Below are 21,091 nucleotides of genomic sequence, written 5' to 3'. Positions count from 1 at the left end.
TGGAGGTCAGAGGACAGCCTGTGACCCCATACCAGCCTTGAGGTCCCAGGAAGCCAATTCAAAGCCGGCTGCTCCGCGGGCATGACATGCGCCCTTGCCAACGCCGGTGCCTCGTGCCTGCCTGCCGAGCCACACTCCCATCCCCCAAGTGCGCAGGTGGCGCGGCCCAGAGTTACCTCGTGAAGGCGGCGCTAGCGTGGGAGCCGTGTGCTGTGTCCTCACGGGGGCTTTAGCAGCAATGGTGAAGTCACAAACGGTGGCACAAACGAGGTACCAGAACTGCAAACCCGCCTTTCCCGGGACAGAGACTGAGGCGGGGCCTCGCACCAGGCCAGGGCCCACGGTTCCCAATTCCCAGCCACTCTGGGCCGTGAGCAAACCTCGAAGCAACACCACCCCCACTGCCCTGTGTCTCTCTAACCACCGCCCCACCCTGCGAATGTTATGTACTGAGCTATTTTCACGGCGACATCCTCCTTAAGGGAGTTCCTCTGGTGGGCGGGGGTGGGGCGGGCTGGGGGTTGCTGTTCCGCTGCTCAGCTGTCTTGTTCTTTGCGACCCTGTGGACTGCAGCACAGTGGGGGTGAGTCCTGATAAAATGCCTGGCCCCCATCCCCTCCGTCCCCTCTGAAGCCCTGGCAGCGTTTGCCCAGAGCCCTCCCTGGAGTTCCTGGTGGAGCCACAGCCAGTCTGGGGCCCAAGTCCGGGCCCTGGGGCAGAGACCAGTTAACTCCTTGCTGCTGGAATCTGGATCCTAGTCCTTTCTGGGCCCCTCCAGGAGAAGTGTGGCTTTCATCAGCGACGTCTCCTTAAGGGCTGCTGGGTCTCCCCCCGCCAGGACTCCACCCCCATGGCACTGAGACCCCCAGAGTCGCCCCAGCAGGCCCCACTGCGTGGGCTTGGCCCTGAGATCCCTGGACCAGCTGGGACCCTGGCACCCGGTGAGGTTGGCGCGAGTGGCCACTAGATGGCACTGCGCCCTCGCTGGGGACCCGGCCACCCAACACCCAAGCTGAGGCTGCCTACCCAGGGCACTTCCAAATTTGAGCCGCGCTGGGATGCAGTCACAGGATCGGAATGGGAGCAGCACAGAGCGGGCTTGTGTGCACAGAACACGTCCATCTCTGGGCCTCTGTCTCCTAATTTAGTTGCCAGCTCTGGCTGCAGGGCGCCGTTAGCTTGTCACTTCCGGCCGGCGCTTCAGTTAACTGGAAACTGGGAGAAGCCGCTGCAGCCTGAAAGCTAATTCTGGCGCTCTGCGCGGGTCCAGGAGCCCCCGTGTGAGACCGTTTGCAGGTCATCCTGCTGCTGGGCACCATCCGCCTGCTGACGGACGCCTGGAGACACTGTGGCCCTCCCTGGCTCCCGTGTGGCTGGGCCGCCTCCTTTCTGTCCACTCTGTCCATCGCTCCCTCTGACCGCTGGTGTTCAGGTGGGAGGGTTGAAGTGGACGGTCACCCTCAGCACACGGCTTTCGACCCATGAGCATCCCGGAGCCCCTGCCTGGGGACACGCTGGCCTCCGGTCAATGGGCCTGGGGCTGACAGCCCCAGGGGTGCGAACAGGAAGCAACCTATTTGTCCCGCCGCCCCTTCCCCTGTGGATCTAGAAGCTTCCTGAGCCAGTCTGGGGCCCATCGAGGTTCCAGGAGAAGCGGCAGGCAGGGCGGTCACCCAGCCTCCGGGGGGAGAACCCTGTACAGTCGTCAGAGACAAGCGTCCCCTCGAACCCACAACTGGGAACTTCCTTATTGTATGGAGACCTGTCCCCCCACCAAACACCTGCCGAAAGCATATCGGGAAAGTGTTAGAGAAGGCGTCAGAGGAGGCCTCCGGAAGCTCACTGAGCCGAGGCAGACGTGTGGCCTAGTGACCCCATGCTCCGCCTCGCGTGGGGTGGCCCTCAGCATGGGCCCAGAAAGTAAGAAATGGGGAGAGGCGTCCCGCAGAGACACAGCTCAGACCCGGGGCCCAGCCCAGGGTGCAGAGCACGCAGGGGACCTGGGCGTGCGCGTGAGGAGACAGCCAGGCACCAGACCCCGATTGTCCGGGAGTCCACAGGTGTTCACACCACGCGGCTGGGAGGCCGACCCTGAATTTCTCCCAGTAACTGCGGGGAGAGGACCTGCTGAGTCAGCATGAGTCTGGGGCTCCTCACTCCCTCTTTCACTTCGGTACGTTTTGCAACCAACCCTTGTGCAGGTTTGAGTCTTTCCGTAAGGAAGTTTTTAAAGAAGAGGGTTCCTCCGTAAGAGTTCCGGAAACCCTCAAAGGCGGACGCGGCCTGAAGGGGCTGCTCTGCCTCCCCGGAGCCCGGCGGCCAGACCTCGGCCCGGCCATGCCGTGGCCCTGGTCTCCGAGCCAGCCTGAGCTCCCTGGTCCCTGCCGTGCCTGCCCGCGTCCCGGCTGGTGTCCCCTCTGCCAGGCAGGGCCCCGGGCTGCTCTCCCTGCCGCTGGGGTCCCCAGCGCATGACTCACGCCATCTCCTGTCTTGCCCCCAGCTTGTCGGGATGCCCGCGGGCCACGTCCGCCATGAAGAAGGCGAAACTGTCGGGAGAGCAGATGCTGACCATCCGGCAGCGGGCCAGCAACGGTAACAGCGCCCCCGCCCGGCCTCCCCCATCCTCCTGCCCCAGCCCCTCGTGCAGGGGGGCTCCGGTCACTCCCGCCTGTCCAGAGCCAGTCCACGGGGGGCGGCCTCCCAGGGAGCCGAGTCAGGGGTCCCCCGACCACATGCAGCCCGCCCCCTCCCCACTGTCCTCTGGGGCCCAGCCTTGCACCTGTCTGTCCGTCCACACAGCCTCCTCCAGATGCTCCCCTGCAGGGGCACAGAGGCGCAGGCGGGAAGCCCAGGCGCACGCCAGGGCACCAGTCCAGTCCCGGTCTGTCCTTGCGGCCCCCAGATTCCACAGCGTTGGGTTCGCCTGCAGAACACTCAAGGCTGTGTTCTGACCCCCAGGCACTTCCAGGCCCCTGGGGCGTGGGCGTGGGCGCGGGCGGGGGCGGGGGGAGCCCCCTGGTCAGTTTCCCGCGGGGCCCTGTCTTGGCCTCCTCCTACAGGGAGTCCCTGATCAGGGCCCTCTTCCCGCGCGGTCCCTGGGCGCTGTGTTTTCCCAGTTTGTGTGTTGTCCTCTTGGAGACATCACGGTTTAAGAGGCACCAGGCAGGGCTGTGGTGCCACCTGGGGTCCTGGGCACGAGGAGGCCGTGACAGGCCTCCGTCTTAAGCCCCGTCTTAGGGCTGCTGGCCAAGAGTCCAGTGTTAACGGACCAGCACATGCGTTAAACAAGGACGTCTCTGCAACAAACACACAGACGGGTGTGCTGACCACAGCCCGGTGGCCCAGGCTCAAGTGGCTTGACCACGCGTGTCCGTGGGAGGGCCGGTCCTCGGCCACCGGGCAGTGCTTGTGTGTGATCCCGGGCTGAGGTTCTGCGCGCATTGGTGAGCAGAGCTCAGCGCGACTGCGATCGGGAGTCCGCAAAGTGACCCGTGAGAGCCTCCCCTTCCAGACCCCTCGGGGGGACTCTGGGGAGTGGGGCTCAGGCAGAGCAGGTTTTCTGTGGGAGTCGTGCATCCAGGCTCTGGGCGAGGCGCCTCCCTGACTCTGTGTCCCTGGAGGCGCGGTCACCCTGGGCTAGAGGCCTGGGCACATCACAGGAGCCCGGCCCCCAGGACAGGGCGGCAGTGGAGCCCGGCCCCTCCTCCTCCACTTCCTGGGCTGGGGTCCAGGCAGACCAGGATCCAGCCCTGCCTCATGCTGGCCTGATGGGGCTGGGAGCCCTAGCCGCCATCTGGAAGCTGCCGGCACTCACTGGACATTCATTTTCGGTTCTGAGGATGGCTCAAGGGGCGCAGAGACAACGGTCCTCAACATGGGCCCCGTCACCCACCAGGAAGGCACCCAGGGCCATGATGCCTCACCCAAAGTCTTGGTCCCATGAGGCCCACGTCTGTTCAAGGCGGCTGCGGGCTCGAGACGCAGGACCAGCTGGACAGGAGCCTTCAGACCAGCCCACCAGCCTGACGGAGCCGGTCTAGAGACTCCAAGGTCACCAAGGAAAGCCACATCCACTGAGCTCTTTCCGAAATGTTTAGCATGACATCTCACCTGCAAACGACCCTGGAGCTAAAGCAGAAATTCTTCTGCAAACTGACGTGAGCCCGCACCCGCTTCTGACTCTGATAGATGGAGCAGGGCAGACACAGCGAGGAGCGGGGTGAGCAGGTCTGCACACCGCAGGAGGAGCCTCCCGCCGGGAGGGCGGCCGGAGCTTGGGGAGGCCCCAGCTGGCGTCTCTCCTGTGGGATGTCTGACCCTCGGAATCCTCCTTCCGCGTCTCTCCTGTGGGACGTCTGACCCTCGGAATCCTTCCGTGTCGGCCAAGTGCTGCTGGGAACCAGAAAGGGCGGGTGCCACGTGGGCGAGGAGCCCAGGCTTCATCTGGCTGGACGCCCAACTCCAGGCCCAGCCCAGGTCAACGGGGTCGCCCTCAGGGGTCTCCGTCGGCTCATCTCTGCATCCGAGCTCAGCGCCGTGACTCCAGATTTCGGAACATGTCTTCCTGCTGTAGGTTCTCTCACACACTTGTCCACAGACAAGGACCTTGGGAGCCCAGGTCACCTGGCGATGAAGCTGCAGAGTCAGGTCAAACCCGGGTCTCCCCAAGCCCAGTCCGTGCCGAGCCCGGCCTGACAGTCCGCTCTCTCCACACCTGTCGGGGCGCCTTTTCTGCCAGGACTAGAGGCATTTCCTACTGAACCCAGAGCCGAGCACATCACTCTGCAGATAAACGGCCTCATCCCTGTGTGTCTGACCCAAGGGCAGGACTCAGGAGATTCTTTTGGGGGCTAGGGGTCAGTGGTCACTGCCCACGTCAGCCACACCTGCCCTCCGCAGTTGAAGGCATGGCCCCTGCGGTGTGTGAGGAAGAGACAACCTCTCACTCTCTTCTCTTGAGCATCCGGAGGGTACGCCTTGTCCAAGGTCACTCCGTGGCCAGGCCCGCCCAAAGCCCCAGGCTGGCTCGGGCCAGCAGCTCTGTCCTCAGTCCAGGCGTTCCCCCCCAGGCGTTCATCTGAACGGGAAGGAGCACGTCTGAGGGTCCCAAAGCCTCTTTCCGGTTCTAAAACCCAGTGTTCCCTCTTTCCTTTTGAAGTTTAGAGAAGAGCCTGCTCCGGCCTCGTCCCCCAAAGCCCGTCACTGTTCTGAGTGACCCCGTGTTGTCTGGGTAGCTGGAGCCCCGCACAGTTATCGGGGTCTCCTCTGGGACCCCCCGCACATTCACTGCGGGCCTGTGAGCCTCCCTCCCGGGAGCTGTGCGGCAGGGGCTTTGGTTTTCCTGTTGTTTGGCGTGGTTTTGGTCAAGCGTTCAGGAGAGAAGGTGGAGGAGGGCCTGGCAACCCACTCTAGCATCCCTGCCTGGAGAATCCCCACTGAGCCTGGCGGGCTGCAGTCCATGGGGTCAGGAGGGAGGGAAACGAAAGAACTGCCCCCTCCTCTCGTGCCTGCTGTCAGGGCACTGAGCTGAGGGAAGGACCCCCTCCCCTGCCTGCAGCTCTGCCCGGGGATGTTGTGCACCGATCCATTTATATCATCAACAGCCCGAGCCTGACGTTCTCCGTCACCTAGAAGGAAAAGGAAACTCAGAGGGGTGAGGGGGGAGCAAAGGCAGGTGACTTGGGAGGGAACCAGAGCCGGCTCACCGCCGGCCAGGGCCCCGCTCTGCCCAGGAGGGCTGAGGGGACCTGGCCCTCTCTCCCCTCCGGGAGGGGGCTTCCAAGCTGGGCTCTCATGCCCTGGGGTTCTCAGGGGTGACCTGGGCTCTGAGGGGCGACCTGGGGCTCTGAGGGGTTACCTGAGGCTCTGAGGGGTAATCTGGGCCTCTCAGGGGTGACCTGGGCCTCTCAGGGGTGACCTGGGGCTCTGAGGGGCGACCTGGGGCTCTGAGGGTGACTTGGGCTCTGAGGGGCGACCTGGGGCTCTGAGGGGCAATCTGGGCTCTGAGGGGCGCCCTGGCCTCTCAGGGGTGACCTGGGCTCTGAGGGGCGACCTGGGGCTCTGAGGGGCGACCTGGGGCTCTGAGGGTGACTTGGGCTCTGAGGGGCGACCTGGGCTCTGAGGGGTGACCTGGGGCTCTGAGGGGCGACCTGGGCTCTGAGGGGTGACCTGGGGCTCTGAGGGGTGACCTAGGCCTCTCAGGGGTGACCTGGGCCTCTCAGGGGTGACCTGGGCTCTGAGGGTGACCTGGGCTTTGAGGGGTGACCTGGGCTCTGAGAGGTGACCTGGGCTCTCGGGGGTGACCTGGGGGCACACTCCCATGGAGGGCCATGGGAACTTCCCTACCAGACCCTCAAATTCCCCCTGACTCTCCAGAGTCTGACAGACAGAGAACCTACCGGTCATGGGCCTGCCCTTCCCCCCACCGCAGTCCCCGCTGTCAGCTAAGACAGGACTCACCTGAACTGAAGCGCTCCTGAATGCTGGGCTCCTGAGGGCGCATCCGGGAGGCAGAGGGCAGGGGAAGGGGGAGCAGGGCTGAGCTCAAGCGGAGAGAGGGAGGCAGCCTGTGCTGGTCAGTGCATCCACACGCCGCCCCCCCCTTCCATCCACCATCCACCATCCACACGCCTACTAACCTCCTAGACCGAAACTCAGAGGCACGAGGGCTGTCTCCATGGGGGCCCAGGCTAGTGTTTTTATTGGGTTTAAAGTGAAGATGACCTCCATTGGAAGGTTGATCTGATGTGCAAATTGTTTTGATAATGAAACCTGATTTGCCACTTCATTTACACAGTAGACTGTTTTCATAAATTAAACACTTGACTCAAGGGTTTGATGGAAATATACTGAAGATACTCTGCAACATACAATTTTCTAGAAATATATACATTTTTGACAACTATTTAACGTCACAAGAAAAAGCTTTAGGTGACAATTTTAGGACTTGTGAGGAAGAGGTGTGTCTTTTGTTAATTTTTTAATTCAAAGTATTGAAGCCCACTGCACTAGAGCAGATGCAATATTTTTCCTTTTAGCTATTTTTTTAGCTCCCATGACCGGGTCAGCAGGACAAAACCAGTTTGCTCTACTTTGCAGCCAGAGCAGAGACGTGCCTGCAGAGGCCTGGTGCTGGTGGGCCGCTCGGACGGCAGCATCTGGCACTTTTCTTTGGCCCCTGTCTGGCAAGTCTCACTGAAGGTCAGGCATCTGACATACAGTTGATTTCTTAGAGCCACTGTGTCTGACAGGGACCATTTGTGATGCAAGCATTTGGGGTTTTGAGGGATTAAGGAGAGTAGTCATCACCGGACTGGTAAGTAGCAGATATGGATTCAGATTCCGGGTCTGTCTGTCATGTTTGGAAAGCCAGCCTTAAACCCCAGACTGCTAACCCTCTCATCAGGGCAGCTCAGAAACGCCTCCAGACTTCAGGACGTCTACAGGTCACATGGTCTCTGTCCGCTGCGTAGACGCTGGTTTTCCATGAAAGTCGAAGAAAACGTGATAACTGATGGATGCTCTTTGATGGAAGTTCAAAACAGTGAAACAGGCTCCTAAGATTTCACCTATATTCCAGAGAGACCACATTCTCATCTCATGACTTTATCAAAATTCTTCTAGTTCCCTTTTGCCAGAATTTGGCCCCAAGACTCTTTCCTTGGGCTCCAGAATCTCTGCAGATGGTGACTGCAGCCGTGAAATTAAAAGACACTTGCTTCTTGGAAGAAAAGCTATGACCAACCTAGACAGCAGAGACATTATTTTGCAGACAAAGGTCCGTCTAGTCAAAGCTATGGTTTTCCCAGTAGTCATGTATGGATGTGAGAGTTGGACTAGAAAGAAAGCTGAGCACCGAAGAATTGTTGCTTTTGAACTGTGGTGTTGGAGAAGACTCTTGAGAGTCCCTTGGACTGCAATGAGATCTAACCAGTTCATCCTAAATGAAATCAGTCCTGAATATTCATTGGAAGGACTGATGCTGAAGCTGAAACTCCAATCCTTTGGCCACCTGATGTGAAGAACTGGCTCACTGGAAAAGACTCTGATGCTGGGAAAGATTGAAGGCAGGAGGAGAAGGGGAGGACAGAGGATGAGATGGTTAGATGGCATCACCGACTCAATGGACATGAGTTTGAGTAAACTCCAGGAGTTGGTGATGGACAGGGAGGCCTGGCGTGCTGCAGTCCATGGGGTCTCAAAGAGTCAGACATGACTGAGCTACCAAACTGAGCCCCAAGACAAAAGTGCTGACATGCTGGAGTATCTCACAGGCTTCGCTGTATATGAAGTACCATTGATAGAGCATCCTGACAAGCCAATCAGGCAAGTTCAATGGAAATCCGAGGCGTGCTGGTCTTCCCGCCGTTCCCTGGGTCTTGTAACAGTGTTGTGGTCTTCAGACTGCCAGCCCCGAAGTGGATTGTTCCACTGACAATCACACTCACACACTCACGACTCAAGGGAAACATGAATCTCGGATTGGATACAGGCAGATGCATACATAGCGCGCTTTTCACCCTTCTTACCACGAATTATCCAAACCCTGGTCTCTTGATCAAGCGGCTCTGAGGGTCACAGAGGGTGGTTCCCTGGGACGAGCTCCACCGGCCTCATGTACAGACCCCAGCATCAGGGACCTTCCTGACACGCAGTCTCGTCTGCTCACTGACACTCGCATGTTACATGCAAGTAAAAATCAGACGTTTTATTTTCCCTGTGAGAGAAGACTGCTTCATCTTTACCCACGCATCCTTACCGAGAGGGTCAGAGCTGCTACCTAAGGGGCCTTGGGGAGACGTGCCCCGCAGCAAGCATCAGAGCCTGCCGCAGTGCCTTCAGCCAGTGTGAATCCGAAAGAAGATCACTAAATCTGCAAAGGCAGCTGGGCCTCAGGGGTCAGGGAATAGAGGCGGATTCTCTGTGATTCTTAGAAAAATGTGATAGCCCGCTCTTCACACAGCTGGTCTTCAGCTGAAGCAGCAAAGCACACCTGGAGAAGAGAAGACTTTAAATTGTCCAAACCTAAAAAACAAGAAGTACAACCTGGAGAGCTTGTCCAAAAGTCTGAACAGAAACCCACTGAGAAAATCTGACCTTCACAGCCCAAAGATCCAGGCAGGGTTGTGACGTTTCCGCAGGTTTCACATGAGATGTACTCGCTGCGCCTGGATGGGTAGGGACTTAGAGGAAGTGAAACTGTTAGTTGCTTGCTCATGTCCGACCCTTTTCAACCCCATGGACTGTAGCCCACCAGGCTCCTCTGTCCATGGAATTCTCCAGGCAGGAATACTGAAGTGGGTAGCCATGCCATTCTCCAGGGGATCTTCCCAACCCGGGGATTGAACCATGGTCTCTTGCATTGCAGGAGGGTTCTTTACCACCTCAGCCGCCAGGGAAGCCCTTTAAGGAACGTAAAGGAAGGTCCTGGCAAATCCTCATTACATGGTAAATTAACTCATGATTTAGTTGCTTTACAAGTCAGGATTTTTATGCACTTATCTTGATTATTTTTATGCATCCTTACCTTGAGCTGTACCTGACCTTCAGCTGCAGAAGAATAACATTGGCCATGGCTTTGATGGAGACCTCCCAAGTGGCTGCTTTTGCATACGCTAACTCAGCTGACCCTAGCTCCTGATTTTGAGGGATTTCCATAAAGGCCTGGTCACAGACTCAGAGGGGGAAACAGCGGCCCGCCGCTGAGAAGGCGTAGACCTCGCTTCTGTACTGGCAGCATCGTCTATTGTGTCCTTGGGCTGTTTTTCGGGAGCATTTGGTGAAAAGGCACATTTCGTTGCTGACCCTCTGGACCCTGTAAGAGGCTGCAGAGAAGCGCCTTGCAGACCGAAGGGGCTGATGAGGGCCATGGACACGGGGTCCCCGGGTCACGGTGGGAGTGTGGCCGAGGGAGGGGGGGCGCTTGAGACCACCTCACCCGTGAGGCTGACTTTCCCACCTGAGACAGATCCGTGGGAGAAACAGTTGGGAAGGAAGGGTAATTAAAGGGAAATCAAGCTGAGCGCAACGACACGTCCCGCCTGATCACATTCACAAGGAAACATGATGTCCTAGAAGAAATGGGCTCCTCCAGAGGAGGATGTTTTACTCTCTTGAGTCTTTTTTTCCTTCATTTCACTACAAATAGCAGCGAAGACCCGAACCCCTTCTCGCTCTTTTCTCGATTCCTGGGCGCTGGCGCCAGGCGCAGCGTGCGCAGGGTTTCTGGGTTGTCAGAGGCCCTCCGTTTGGGGCAGACTGGACCCCTCTCTCTGCAGAGCTGGACAGCGGCCCCCAGTCTCCCCCAGGTGTCGGGCGAGTGATGGGAGTGGCTCTTCTGCACTCTGCCTGCGGGATTTCTGCTCTCCCCTGGGGACTCCCAACCACAGGAGACCAGGGCAAGCACCTCGAGGGCCAGGGCCTTTCTGACCCCGGCGAAGCCTCGCAGCCCCAGCTGGCTGGGAGACCTGGCCTCTAACGCGCCCCTAGGCACTCCGACGTTCCTCCCTGCAGCCCACCCGGGCCCCCTCAGGAGCTGGTGCCCACAGTGCCCTCCTGGCCTCCCCGAACTCTGCCCCACAAAGCCCCACAAGCTGGCCCTTCAGATGAGGGGTGTGCCCACCAGTCAGGGTCGGTATTCCGGGAGCTTCTGAGACCACCACCTGGAGCCGGTCGCTGCGCCTCCCACAAGAGCGCCCGCTCAGCACCCAGCAAGTCAGGGCTTCGGTCGTGTGTGTGTGTGTGTGTGTGTGTGTGTGTGTGTGGAGTCTCATCTGCAGAACCCCAGCTTGGGGGGGTTGCGCCCTGCTCTCTTCTTTTCAGATACAGCAGCCGCCTGGCTCCTTCTGAGATTTGGGGGAGAAGGGGGTGGGGGGACAGAGAGGCAGACCACACGCGGAGCAGACAGGTCACGGCCAGAGCCGGGGACACCCACGCCCAGGACACGGGGTGACCGCCGGGTTCAGGGGGCACACTCGCAGGCTCTGGTGGACCGTCTCAGTTTTTGCTGAAGATGAAAACTTTCCGTTTGTGAGGGTCTGTGACCCCCAGCTGCTTCCCCGGTTTGTAGGTGCCATCACTGTGAGGATGGCAGTGGGGACGAGAAGACCCACAACCCACGACCGTTTCGTTTTCATTCAAGAGTCTGTTTTCCCAGCAAACTGGGCTCCCCGTCTGGAGGAGTGACGGTGCCCCAGTCCTCCCCATGGCGGCCCCGGGCCCAGCGTCTCTGACCCCCCGTCCTCCCCATGGTGGCCCCGGGCCCAGCGTCTCTGACCCCCCGTCCTCCCCGCAGCAGCCCCGGGCCCACGTCTCTGACCCTCCCGTCCTCCCCGCAGCGGCCCTGGGCCCAGCATCTCTGACCCCCCGTCCTCCCCACAGCAGCCCCGGGCCCAGCATCTCTGACCCTCCCGTCCTCCCCGCGGCGGCCCCCGGCCCACGTCTCTGACCCCCCGTCCTCCCCGCAGCGGCCCTGGGCCCAGCGTCTCTGACCCCCCGTCCTCCCCATGGTGGCCCCGGGCCCAGCGTCTCTGACCCCCCGTCCTCCCCGCAGCAGCCCCGGGCCCACGTCTCTGACCCTCCCGTCCTCCCCGCAGCGGCCCTGGGCCCAGCATCTCTGACCCCCCGTCCTCCCCACAGCAGCCCCGGGCCCAGCATCTCTGACCCCCCGTCCTCCCCATGGTGGCCCCGGGCCCAGCGTCTCTGACCCCCCCGTCCTCCCCGCGGCGGCCCCCGGCCCACGTCTCTGACCCCCTGTCCTCCCCGCAGCGGCCCTGGGCCCAGCGTCTCTGACCCCCCGTCCTCCCCGCGGCGGCCCCCGGCCCACGTCTCTGACCCTCCCGTCCCTGCAGGCATAGAGAATGATGAGGAAATCAAGCAGCTGGACGAGGAGATCAAGGAACTGAACGAGTCCAACTCGCAGATGGAGGCTGATATGATCAAGCTCAGAACTCAGGTAACAGTTTCTGAGGCCCCCAATCGAGCCTCCAGGCCCCCAGAGGGCGTGCATCCCCTAGTCTTAGCCCAGTCTTCCTTACTCTTTCACCCTTTTCTTGGTCTTTTATTGAGGTGATTTCAGTGGCAAACTTTGCTGTCACTGCAAGGCCCCTGCTGGACTAGTGTTCGCTCGTCTCGGAGTTTCAGTGAAGCGTGGTTCCCAGCAGTGGGTCCTGAGGGTCTCCTGTCCCTGCAGGGGGAGAGCTCATCCCCTGGATGCCAAAGCTGGGCCGCCCATCCCTGGGATCCCGGCCTGCCTGTGTCCACGCAGACTCCCGGCAAGGCTGCTGGGCGGGCCAGGTCCGGTCTCCACCGAGCCCCTGCCGGAGGCCTGAGCCCAGGTGCCTCGTCCTGACCCCCCCATGTGCCCGCAGCGGCCACACAAGATGTGAGCACATCAGGCCACATGTATGGCCTGCAACGGCTGAACTGAGGCTGCAGAGCTGCAGGTCCAGGGCGCCCAGCTCAGCTGACCACAGGACTGTGCCTCACGAGGCTCCGGGGTGGGACACCCCCGGTGTGGCCAGAGGTGACACTGGGGGCCCTGTCCTGCACAGACCCCCCTCCCCGTGGTCAGATGGCCCCTCCCCAGCCGTCCCCTCCGGGACGCTCACAGCCTTTCTGGGACCCTCCCTACACATCCAGGGACAGGCCGCTGCTGGTCCTTGCCCCCCGGGGGCACAGCCTCTCCAGGGTGGGAAGGTTGGAGACCCCACCACCTGGCTTTCTGGTGCCCCCATGCCCCGCCGCCCTCACAGCGCCAGTGACACCCAGGAAGGGAGGGGGCTTTGCCGCTGTGCTGTGACCGGTGCTGAAGGCAGAGCTCAGCGGGGTCCCCTGACCACACTGGACACCCAGTGATGGTTACGAGGCAAAGGTCGTGGCGCCTGCCACCCCACCCCCAACCTGGGACCCAGACCACCCGAGCCTCACCCTTACCTGTGTTACCTGTGGGCTCCATGTGAGCTTTCAGTGCAAAAGCAGGCTCTGGTTCTGCTGCTTCAAAGGCATGAATGTCAGTCTGGCCTGCATTTTACTCCTGCAGAGGCTGCGGGAGACCAGGGTCCCTGCAGGGTCCCTGCAGGGTCCTGGGTCCCGAGCTCAGAAGAGCTCAGTGGTCTCTCCATCAGAAGTGCTCAGGACAGGCGCTTCCCTGGGGGTCCAGTGCCAGGACTCGGCATTTCCAAGGCAAGGGGCACAGGTTCAGTCCCTGGTCAGGGAACTAAGAGCCCTAAAGCTTGGTGGCTTGGCAAAAAAAAAAAAAAAAAAAATTCAAGTGTAGAGTTATGTATACATTTTGTCTCATCGAATCAGTGATTGCTCAGCTCTGTGGACGTCTCTAACACGTCTCAGCTCTATCCTGAGCCCGGGCGAGAGGTCGTGCACGCACGCACACACTGTCCTCAGGTCCGCGTCCCTCCGCTGCAGGAAGCCTGCTGCTCGTTACACAGGTAGACGAGGACGCTCCCAATAGCAGGGGGCCTGTCCCCAGGCTGAGGACCTTGAGCTGAGAACACGGGGCTCCTGACCCGCAGGACAGGCTGCCTCCAGCCCCTCCCCAAGCCCCGGGTGCCCCGCACCGAGAGCCGGGCCATTCCTCCATCACAGCAGCCTTGGACTCTCCCGGGCTGCATGCTGCCAGGCGCCCAGTACCCGCCAGGCGCCCAGTACCCGCCAGGCGCCCATTACCCGCCAGGCGCCCAGTGCCCACGGCTCCTCCCTGCTACTGGGAGCCCCGCGGCAGTGCAGTCAGCCCCTCCACCCCGAGGGGCCAGCCACGGGGGATGCTGACCCCCTGGCAGCACTCTGCCCGCCCCCCGTTCCACCTCTGAGCAGTTCCTGGGGAGCTGGCTTTTCCTCTGAATGCTGCTGGGTCAGAAGCTCAGGACAACGAGTGTCCTTCCACGGGAAATACTCTCACCTAGAGACGTGCCTACTGACAAGTGTTATTGCTCTTGAATCCACAAAGAGCCAGATCTTGCCTGGCAAACCTGGGAAAGCTGAACTCAGGGACTCCCTTAGACCCCAGCTGCTTGGGATCCTTGGATGTGAGCAGGGACATCCTACCTGAGAAATCAGAGTTTAGAGCTGATGAGCAGAGATTCGGATAATTCAGGGCAATCGGTGGTTGCCATTTGGAGGCACCAGGCTGTGAGCCTGGCGTACGGCAGACAGTCCTGTTTCCATGCATCCCCTCTGAGGCCAGCTTGGGGACCCACAGAGCCCAGCACACACGCTGTGGCCTCCAGGAGCTCCCTGTTTGGTTCTGTCGCTGAGGGTCCCTCAGCTCCCTTTGCAGAGCGGGCAGCTCTCCAGCCTGCTGTGCAGTAAGTGAGGACTGGTTGTCTGGCGGCAGGCGGAGGCCAGGAGGCTCCACAGCAATGGTTACGTTCTCTCTGGGAGGTTAGAGGAAGGGAGAGCGGTCAGGAAGCCATGCCAGACCCTTCTCTCAGGTAGGGAGGCAGTGACACCATACAGGCCGCTTAGGACCCCTGCCTCGTGACTACGAAGAGGATCAGTTCTGTTGCTTAGTCATGTCCAACTCTTTGGGATCCCACGGACTGCAGCACGCCAGGCCTTTCTGTCCATCACTAACTCCCGGAGTTTGCTCAGACTCATGTCCACTGAGTCAGTGATGCCATCCAACCATCTCATCCTCTGTCGTCCCCTTCTCCTCCTGCCTTCAATCTTTCCCAGCATCAGGGTCTTTTCTAATGAGTCAGTTCTTCAGATCAGGTGGCCAAAGGATTGCAGTTTCAGCGTCAGCATCAGTCCTTCCAATGAACATTCAGGACTGATTTTCTTTAGGATGAACTGGTTGGATCTCCAGTCCAAGGGGTCCAAGGGGCTCTCAAGAGTCTTCTCCAACACCACAGTTCAAAGGCATCAATCCTTCGGTGCTCAGCTTTCTTTATAGTCCAACTCTCACATCCATACATGACTCCTGGAAAAACCATAGCCTTGACTAGATGGACCTTTGTTGGCAAAGCAATGTCTTTGCTTTTTAATATTCTGTCTAGGTTGGTCATAGCTTTTCTTCCAAGGAGCAAGCATCTTTTAATTTCACGGCTGCAGTCACCATCTGTAGTGATTTTGGAGCCCCAAAAATAAAGTCTCCCACTGTTTCCATTGTTTCCTTATCTGTTTGCCATGAAGTATTGGGACCAGATGCCATGATCTTAGTTTTCTGAATGTTGAGTTTTAAGCCAGCTTTTTCACTCTCCTTTTTCACTCTCATCAAGAGGTTCTTTAGTTCTTCTTCACTTTCTGCCATAAGGGTGATGTTATCTGCATATCTGAGGTTATTGCTATTTCTCCTGGCAATCTTGATTCCAGCTTGTGCTTCATCCAGCCCAGTGTTTCTCATGATGTACTCTGCATATCAGTTAAATAAGCAGGGTGACAATATACAGCCTTGACGTACTCCTTTTCCCATTTGGAACCAGTCTGTTGTTCCATGTCCGGTTCTAACTATTGCTTCTTGACCTGCGTACAGATTTCTCAGGAGGCAGGTCAGGTGGTCTGGTATTCCCTTCTCTTGAAGAACTTTCCAGTTAGTTGTGATCCACACAGTCAAAATCTTTGGCGTAGTCAATAAAGCAGTTTTTTTTTTTTTCTGGAGAGGATAGTGACTCACAAATAAACCAATATTTCAAGACTTCTCTGTGCAGTATTAGCTTCAGCCTTGCACTGCAAGGAGATCCAACCAGTCCATTCTGAAGGAGATCAGCCCTGGGATTTCTTTGGAAGGAATGATGCTAAAGCTGAAACTCCAGTACTTTGGCCACCTCATGCGAAGAGTTGACTCATTGGAAAAGACTCTGATCCTGAGAGGGATTGAGGGCAGGAGGAGAAGGGGATGACAGAGGAGGAGATGGCTGGATGACATCACCAACTCGATGGACGTGAGTCTGAGTGAACTCCGGGAGTTGGTGATGGACAGGGAGGCCTGGCGTCCTGCAATTCATGGGGTCACAAAGAGTTGGACACAACTGAGTGACTGAACCGAACTGAAGAAGAGGATGTGTTAGCCCCACATCCTAAGATACTAATCCAGATAGATCGTCCTGTCACGCCAGCAGAAAGGCCTGGGTGGCACAAGGCCAGTCCTCACACGATCGTCTGTGCACAGTGACAAGAAGACCTTTTAAAAACTTCGTGAAAGCTGAGACAGCCTGGGAACCTAGCCCACCTTCATGCACCGGCTCCTTTTCAGAGAGACCAGCTGTTAGGGTCCAGTTGCCAAGTGCTTGAGTGTGAGGACTCAAAGCGCACGAAGTGACCCCTTCAGCGTCCAGGCCTTCACAGGGAAACCTCTGGCTTTGAGTGCAGAGGCTGCGCCCCCGCGTGGCGCCCGAGGCCCCGCGCTGGGGGCGGCTCGTGTTACATGCCCGAGGTCTGTGTTTCCAGATCACCACCATGGAGTCCAGCCTCAAGACCATTGAGGAGGAGAACAAGGTGATCGAGCAGCAGAACGAGTCGCTCCTGCACGAGCTCGCCAACCTCAGCCAGTCTCTGATCCACAGCCTCGCCAACATCCAGCTGCCGCACATGGTAAGTGACCGGCGCCGGGCGGAGGCCCCCGGGGCCGCGCGCAGTGCTCATCCTAGCCTAGCTGTCTGTCTGTTCTGTCCTCGTGGTTCTCAGACCTTGGATGCTTGCGGTTACCTCCCCCAAGCCATAACGTGAACCGCTCTGGTGGGGCTGATCGGTAAATCCCCTAAGGTTAAGCTGCTCTGAAAGGCCTTTTAAGTAAGATAAGGACAGTGGCGTTAGGCTGGGATACTATTTTATGCTGATGTGAATATCCTATTAAGAAAATAAAAGTTGCATATGAACTACTATTTAATATCTCGTAGGATCCAATCAATGAACAAAATTTTGATGCATACGTGACTACTTTGACGGACATGTATACAAATCAAGACCGTTATCAGAGCCCAGAAAATAAAGCTCTACTGGAAAATATAAAGCAGGCTGTGAGAGGAATTCAGGTCTGAACAGCTGCTGTAGTGGTGGAATCTTGCTTAAAAACGATGCCTCTTGTTCTTTGCTGCTGTAATTTACCAGAAAGTGTTCTATATTCATTTCTGTTTGAAACGGTGTTATGCTTACAAGACTTCATAATGATTTTCTGTCTTGCTTTAAAGATAGTACCTGCAGAATAGTTTTGGAATACATTCACATTTTTGTACGTTTTCATATAAGCTGACATAGTGTGACATGCCATGTAATGTTTATAGCTGCTGATGTATGCACATTTGGGGGTCTATATATTTCTGAAGAGGTAAGCCGATCAAAATAAATAGAGTGTACATTCTTTTTAATGCTTTAGTGATTAAATGTTTAGTATTTTGAACTGAAATGGACACACACACACACACACACAAACAGCTCTGAATGATCATTTGGTGGCCCAGCAGCCACTTTTTAGATGTTATCGTTTTGCCTCATGTTGGAGGATCTTACGGAATTTAAGAAATACATTTTGTGTGCATATTGTTTCATAGCAAGAATTGGTTGCAAAAAAATGCTTTATTTTTGAACAATGCTTGGAAATATTATGTGATTTTTTTGTTTGTTTGTTTTAGGAGGATGGTGTATGGTGGGGGCAATAAATGAGGTTTTTTGCATTCCAAGGAAATGGCATATGGATTAACTGTAAGAAATGAGATAAGTAATTTATTGTAAGACAACATCAAGCCATGGAAACTTGGCAGAAGATTCAAAGCAGCTTAAACAGCACTTTTAAATTAACTCCTGAGCGTTACATGGTGTGACGGTGGGACCTTCAGCTAAGACAGGGGCAGAGTAGAGGTGGACGACCCGAAGATTCCTCCTCCTCTCTCGGGCCGCTTTGGAGCAACCTTCTCCTCCCTCCCCGAGGGCTCCTCGCCCTCTGAACCGTCTGTTGCCCAACAGAATCCGTGTGTTTTCCTTTGCGCTCAAAGATCCTTTGAGACTCTCTTTCCCCTTCCACCTTATCCAGTTACCATTCCTGTTGTCGCTGTCGTGAGTTTCCCGTGGGGGATAAAGGCAGACGGCGTGCCAGTCCTCGCGTGACCGGGCTGAGCTGCGGGCCGGCCTGGGTGGGAAAGCGGCTCAGGCAAGCGCCCCGCCCAGCGCTGGCTTCGAGGAAGCCCGCGTCCTGCTCAGAGGCGGGCGCGCGCTGCACGGGCCGCCCTCCGGAGGCCCGCGGACCGAAGGTTCGCGTAGCCTTGTCCGCTCGGTGGTGACCTGCTCTAGAAACGAATGCCGTCAGATGGTGGGAGTAACTAAATGCCCTTCAGCACTTTCTTGCTTTACGCTAGATCATCTCAGACTCGTTTCCACCCTGGAGACTGACTGTTCCCCCGACGACCCGCACTCCGCGCTGCGTAAGACCGCTCTCCGCCGCCGCGCTCCCCTCTCCTCACGCGTCCCCGGGACGGCCTGTCGTGTTTTCGATTGCTGTTGACTTGATTTACATGTGATAGCGTTCTCCCTTCCATGTCTTGATGTTATGCAGGAAGTACAAAAGTACTTTAAAATTTTGTTATGAAAAAAAAAAAAAGATGGGTTTTGTAAAAATTAAAAAAAAATATTTTTAGCAGAACAGGACTTACAGGGTCATTGCCCCACAATGTGCCAGTCGACTATTTGCACTCACCTTGTCCCATGTATCCGTACGGAGGTGTGCAATTCCCGTGTCAGTAGCCTCGTGACGCTGACCCTGGAGGAATCTGAGGAGGCCTCCCCGCTGGCCTGATGATGCTACGACATTACAGGGGCCTCACCGCAAATGCTCTGATACAATACTCAGCCTCGGTATATATATGTGTATAATACATGTACATCCCAGCGGCACTTTATACTGCTCACTGTACAAAAGCTTACAGTTTTCCAGGAGGACTTTACTACTTAGCTGGGAGAAGATTGTGTGATGACTCAGGCGCCGCAGCGCCTTCCCTGCGGGGCCCTCTTTCTGTTGCGTGATTCGTTGTAGCTGCCCTGCTCAGAATTGCCTTTTTGAGAGCTGAAGCCAGGTGCGCCTCGCCACCTGCGGCCACATATCCCGTCCGGGGCCCCAGCCTCCCCGCAGGCCCCCGTTGTTCGTATCGGCACATGCATCTCCCCGCCCCGTCGCTGTCTGCAGCTTCCTAGCCAGTTATAGTGATGCTTTCCGTAGCGTAATAGGTAGTATCAGTTTGGGATTCTAATTGTTCTCACCTATGTACAATGGAAAGGGGTTTTAAGCACAAATCTGCTGCTCATCTAACGTTGGTACATAATATCAAATCAAAGTTATCTGTGACTATTATATAGGGATCACAAAAGTGTCACATATTAGAATGCTGACCTTTCATATGGAATTATTGTGAGTCATCAGAGTTTATTTATTATAACTTATTGTTCATATTCATTTCTAAGTTAATTTAAGTAATCATTTATTAAGACAGAATTTTGTATAAATATTTATCGTGCTCTCTGTGGAACTGAAGTTTGATTTATTTTTGTACTACACGGCATGGGTTTGTTGACACTTTAATTTTGCTATAAATGTGTGGAATCACAAGTTGCAGTGATATTCATTTTTAAATTGTGAACTTTGTACAAATTTTGTCATGCTGGATGTTAACACATCTTACTCTAAATAAAAAAGGTGTTACCACATTTGTAGCACGAAGGGTCTCTAGCTGCGTGTGCACCTTCACTGAGTCAGGAAGCGCATGGGGTCTGGGCAGGGGGTCTTTCTCCCCAGCCACGGCCGCTCCTGCGACGACGTTGCTGCGGGCTGACCCGTCTACCCCGAGGTCCGTGAGCACAGATGAGACTGTTCCTGGAGGCACTGCCCCTGAGCTTGTCAGGAAGCCACGTGACACCTCTTGCCGTCACCCCTACTGTCTCCTCCTGAGGTCACGTCCGATGCAGGCGTCCCCCCAGAGCAGGGACATCCTCACAGATGCAGACGCCCCTCCCTATGGACACGGCCATCACGCAGCATGCATCCACGTCCCAAGGTCCGCACCTGTCACAGATGTCCCCAGGCCTGGGGTGCAGAGGCTCATAGCTCTCCCAGCTGCCGCAGGGCCACCCCTCGCCCCTCGGCGCCGGGCCGCTCCCCGGCCTTCCTCTTGCTCCGAGATTCCACGGCCTCTGAGCCCATCTCCCAGCAGGTGTTGCCCGTATTTTACACCTGGCACTGGGTCAGCTGCACCAGGGCGGATGGAGTGTGGGGTCCTGGGGGGGATTTAGGGTCCCGCCACCCCGTCTCTTCAGACCATGGGGCGCACCTGTGAAACGGCGCGTCTTCAGGGTCGTGGAAGTTCAACAGATGGCGGGACATCGAGGGGCTGCTGTCGTGACTGAGATCTTTCAGCCTGGTGGTCAGAAGCATCTTGCCCTGAGAATCAGTGTAAACGTGATGGAGAACAGGTTAGCAAGGTCAGAAATCTTACAAAATTCTTGACCCAGTAATTCCAGATGTCCCTCCTAAAATGCCAGAACAACTGAAAATGCACTGAAATGAGTGAAACCAACCCCCAAGGTCCTAGTGCAGAGGGAGGTTGGAGCAGAAGAGATAAAGGCACTTTCTGGAACACGATGGTGTTGCCAGAAACGACGGGCACAATTCCGCACTAACAGGATGCTTGTGATGGCGTGAACAGTACAGAAAGCAAATGACAAAGAGGTTACGAAGCAGCTGAGTGGCAACAAGGCTGGGTCACATCGGTGTATGTTAGTGGTTCCGGTGGTCTCACCAGCTCCCCAGGCCTGGGGAGGTGGGGGGGGTCTGTCCAGTCCTTCTCTCCCCCTCAGCCCCGAGTAGCAAACCGAAGCTGGGGACCACTGGCCCTGGGAAGCCAAAGTCGGGGGCGGGGAGGCAGGTCAGAAGCCAGGGTCCCTCTAGTGAGAGTGGGGAGATGGGGCAGCAGCCCACACAGGTCCCGGGCCTCTGGTCTGAACCCGCCCTCCTGATGGATCTTGCCAGGCACGTACTAACAGGGCCGGCTGCGACCACACTTTTCTCACCCCGGACCGTGGAGCGGTTTTTCGGAAAGTAAACAGGCGGAGTGAGGATTCCAGGGTGTTTGGGAGAAGAGGCTCCGAGGGCACC

General features: G+C 57.1%; 1 protein-coding gene and 1 long non-coding RNA gene across 2 annotated transcripts in view; one reads left to right on the top strand and one right to left on the bottom strand.

Annotated features, from left to right (window-relative positions):
• The window catches only part of MYT1L (myelin transcription factor 1 like), a 394,605-nt gene extending 374,958 nt beyond the window's left edge, over positions 1-19,647 (top strand). Inside the window, exons 22-25 of the mRNA XM_069573812.1 lie at positions 2,501-2,592; positions 11,850-11,953; positions 16,405-16,548; positions 17,586-19,647. Coding sequence (XP_069429913.1) covers positions 2,501-2,592; positions 11,850-11,953; positions 16,405-16,548; positions 17,586-17,612 — 367 coding nt within the window. The 3' untranslated portion in view covers positions 17,613-19,647. The remainder of the gene's footprint in view (positions 1-2,500; positions 2,593-11,849; positions 11,954-16,404; positions 16,549-17,585) is intronic.
• LOC138432510 (uncharacterized) lies at positions 17,650-21,091 on the bottom strand. The gene is made up of 2 exons (XR_011253880.1): positions 20,268-21,091; positions 17,650-20,023 (listed from the first exon to the last, which is right to left on the bottom strand). It is a non-coding gene; the product is annotated as an uncharacterized lncRNA (long non-coding RNA).

The sequence above is a fragment of the Ovis canadensis genome, chromosome 2 (genome assembly GCF_042477335.2).
Source record: "Ovis canadensis isolate MfBH-ARS-UI-01 breed Bighorn chromosome 2, ARS-UI_OviCan_v2, whole genome shotgun sequence".
NCBI classification, from domain to species: domain Eukaryota; kingdom Metazoa; phylum Chordata; class Mammalia; order Artiodactyla; family Bovidae; genus Ovis; species Ovis canadensis.
This window is presented reverse-complemented; position numbering and strand designations above follow the sequence as displayed.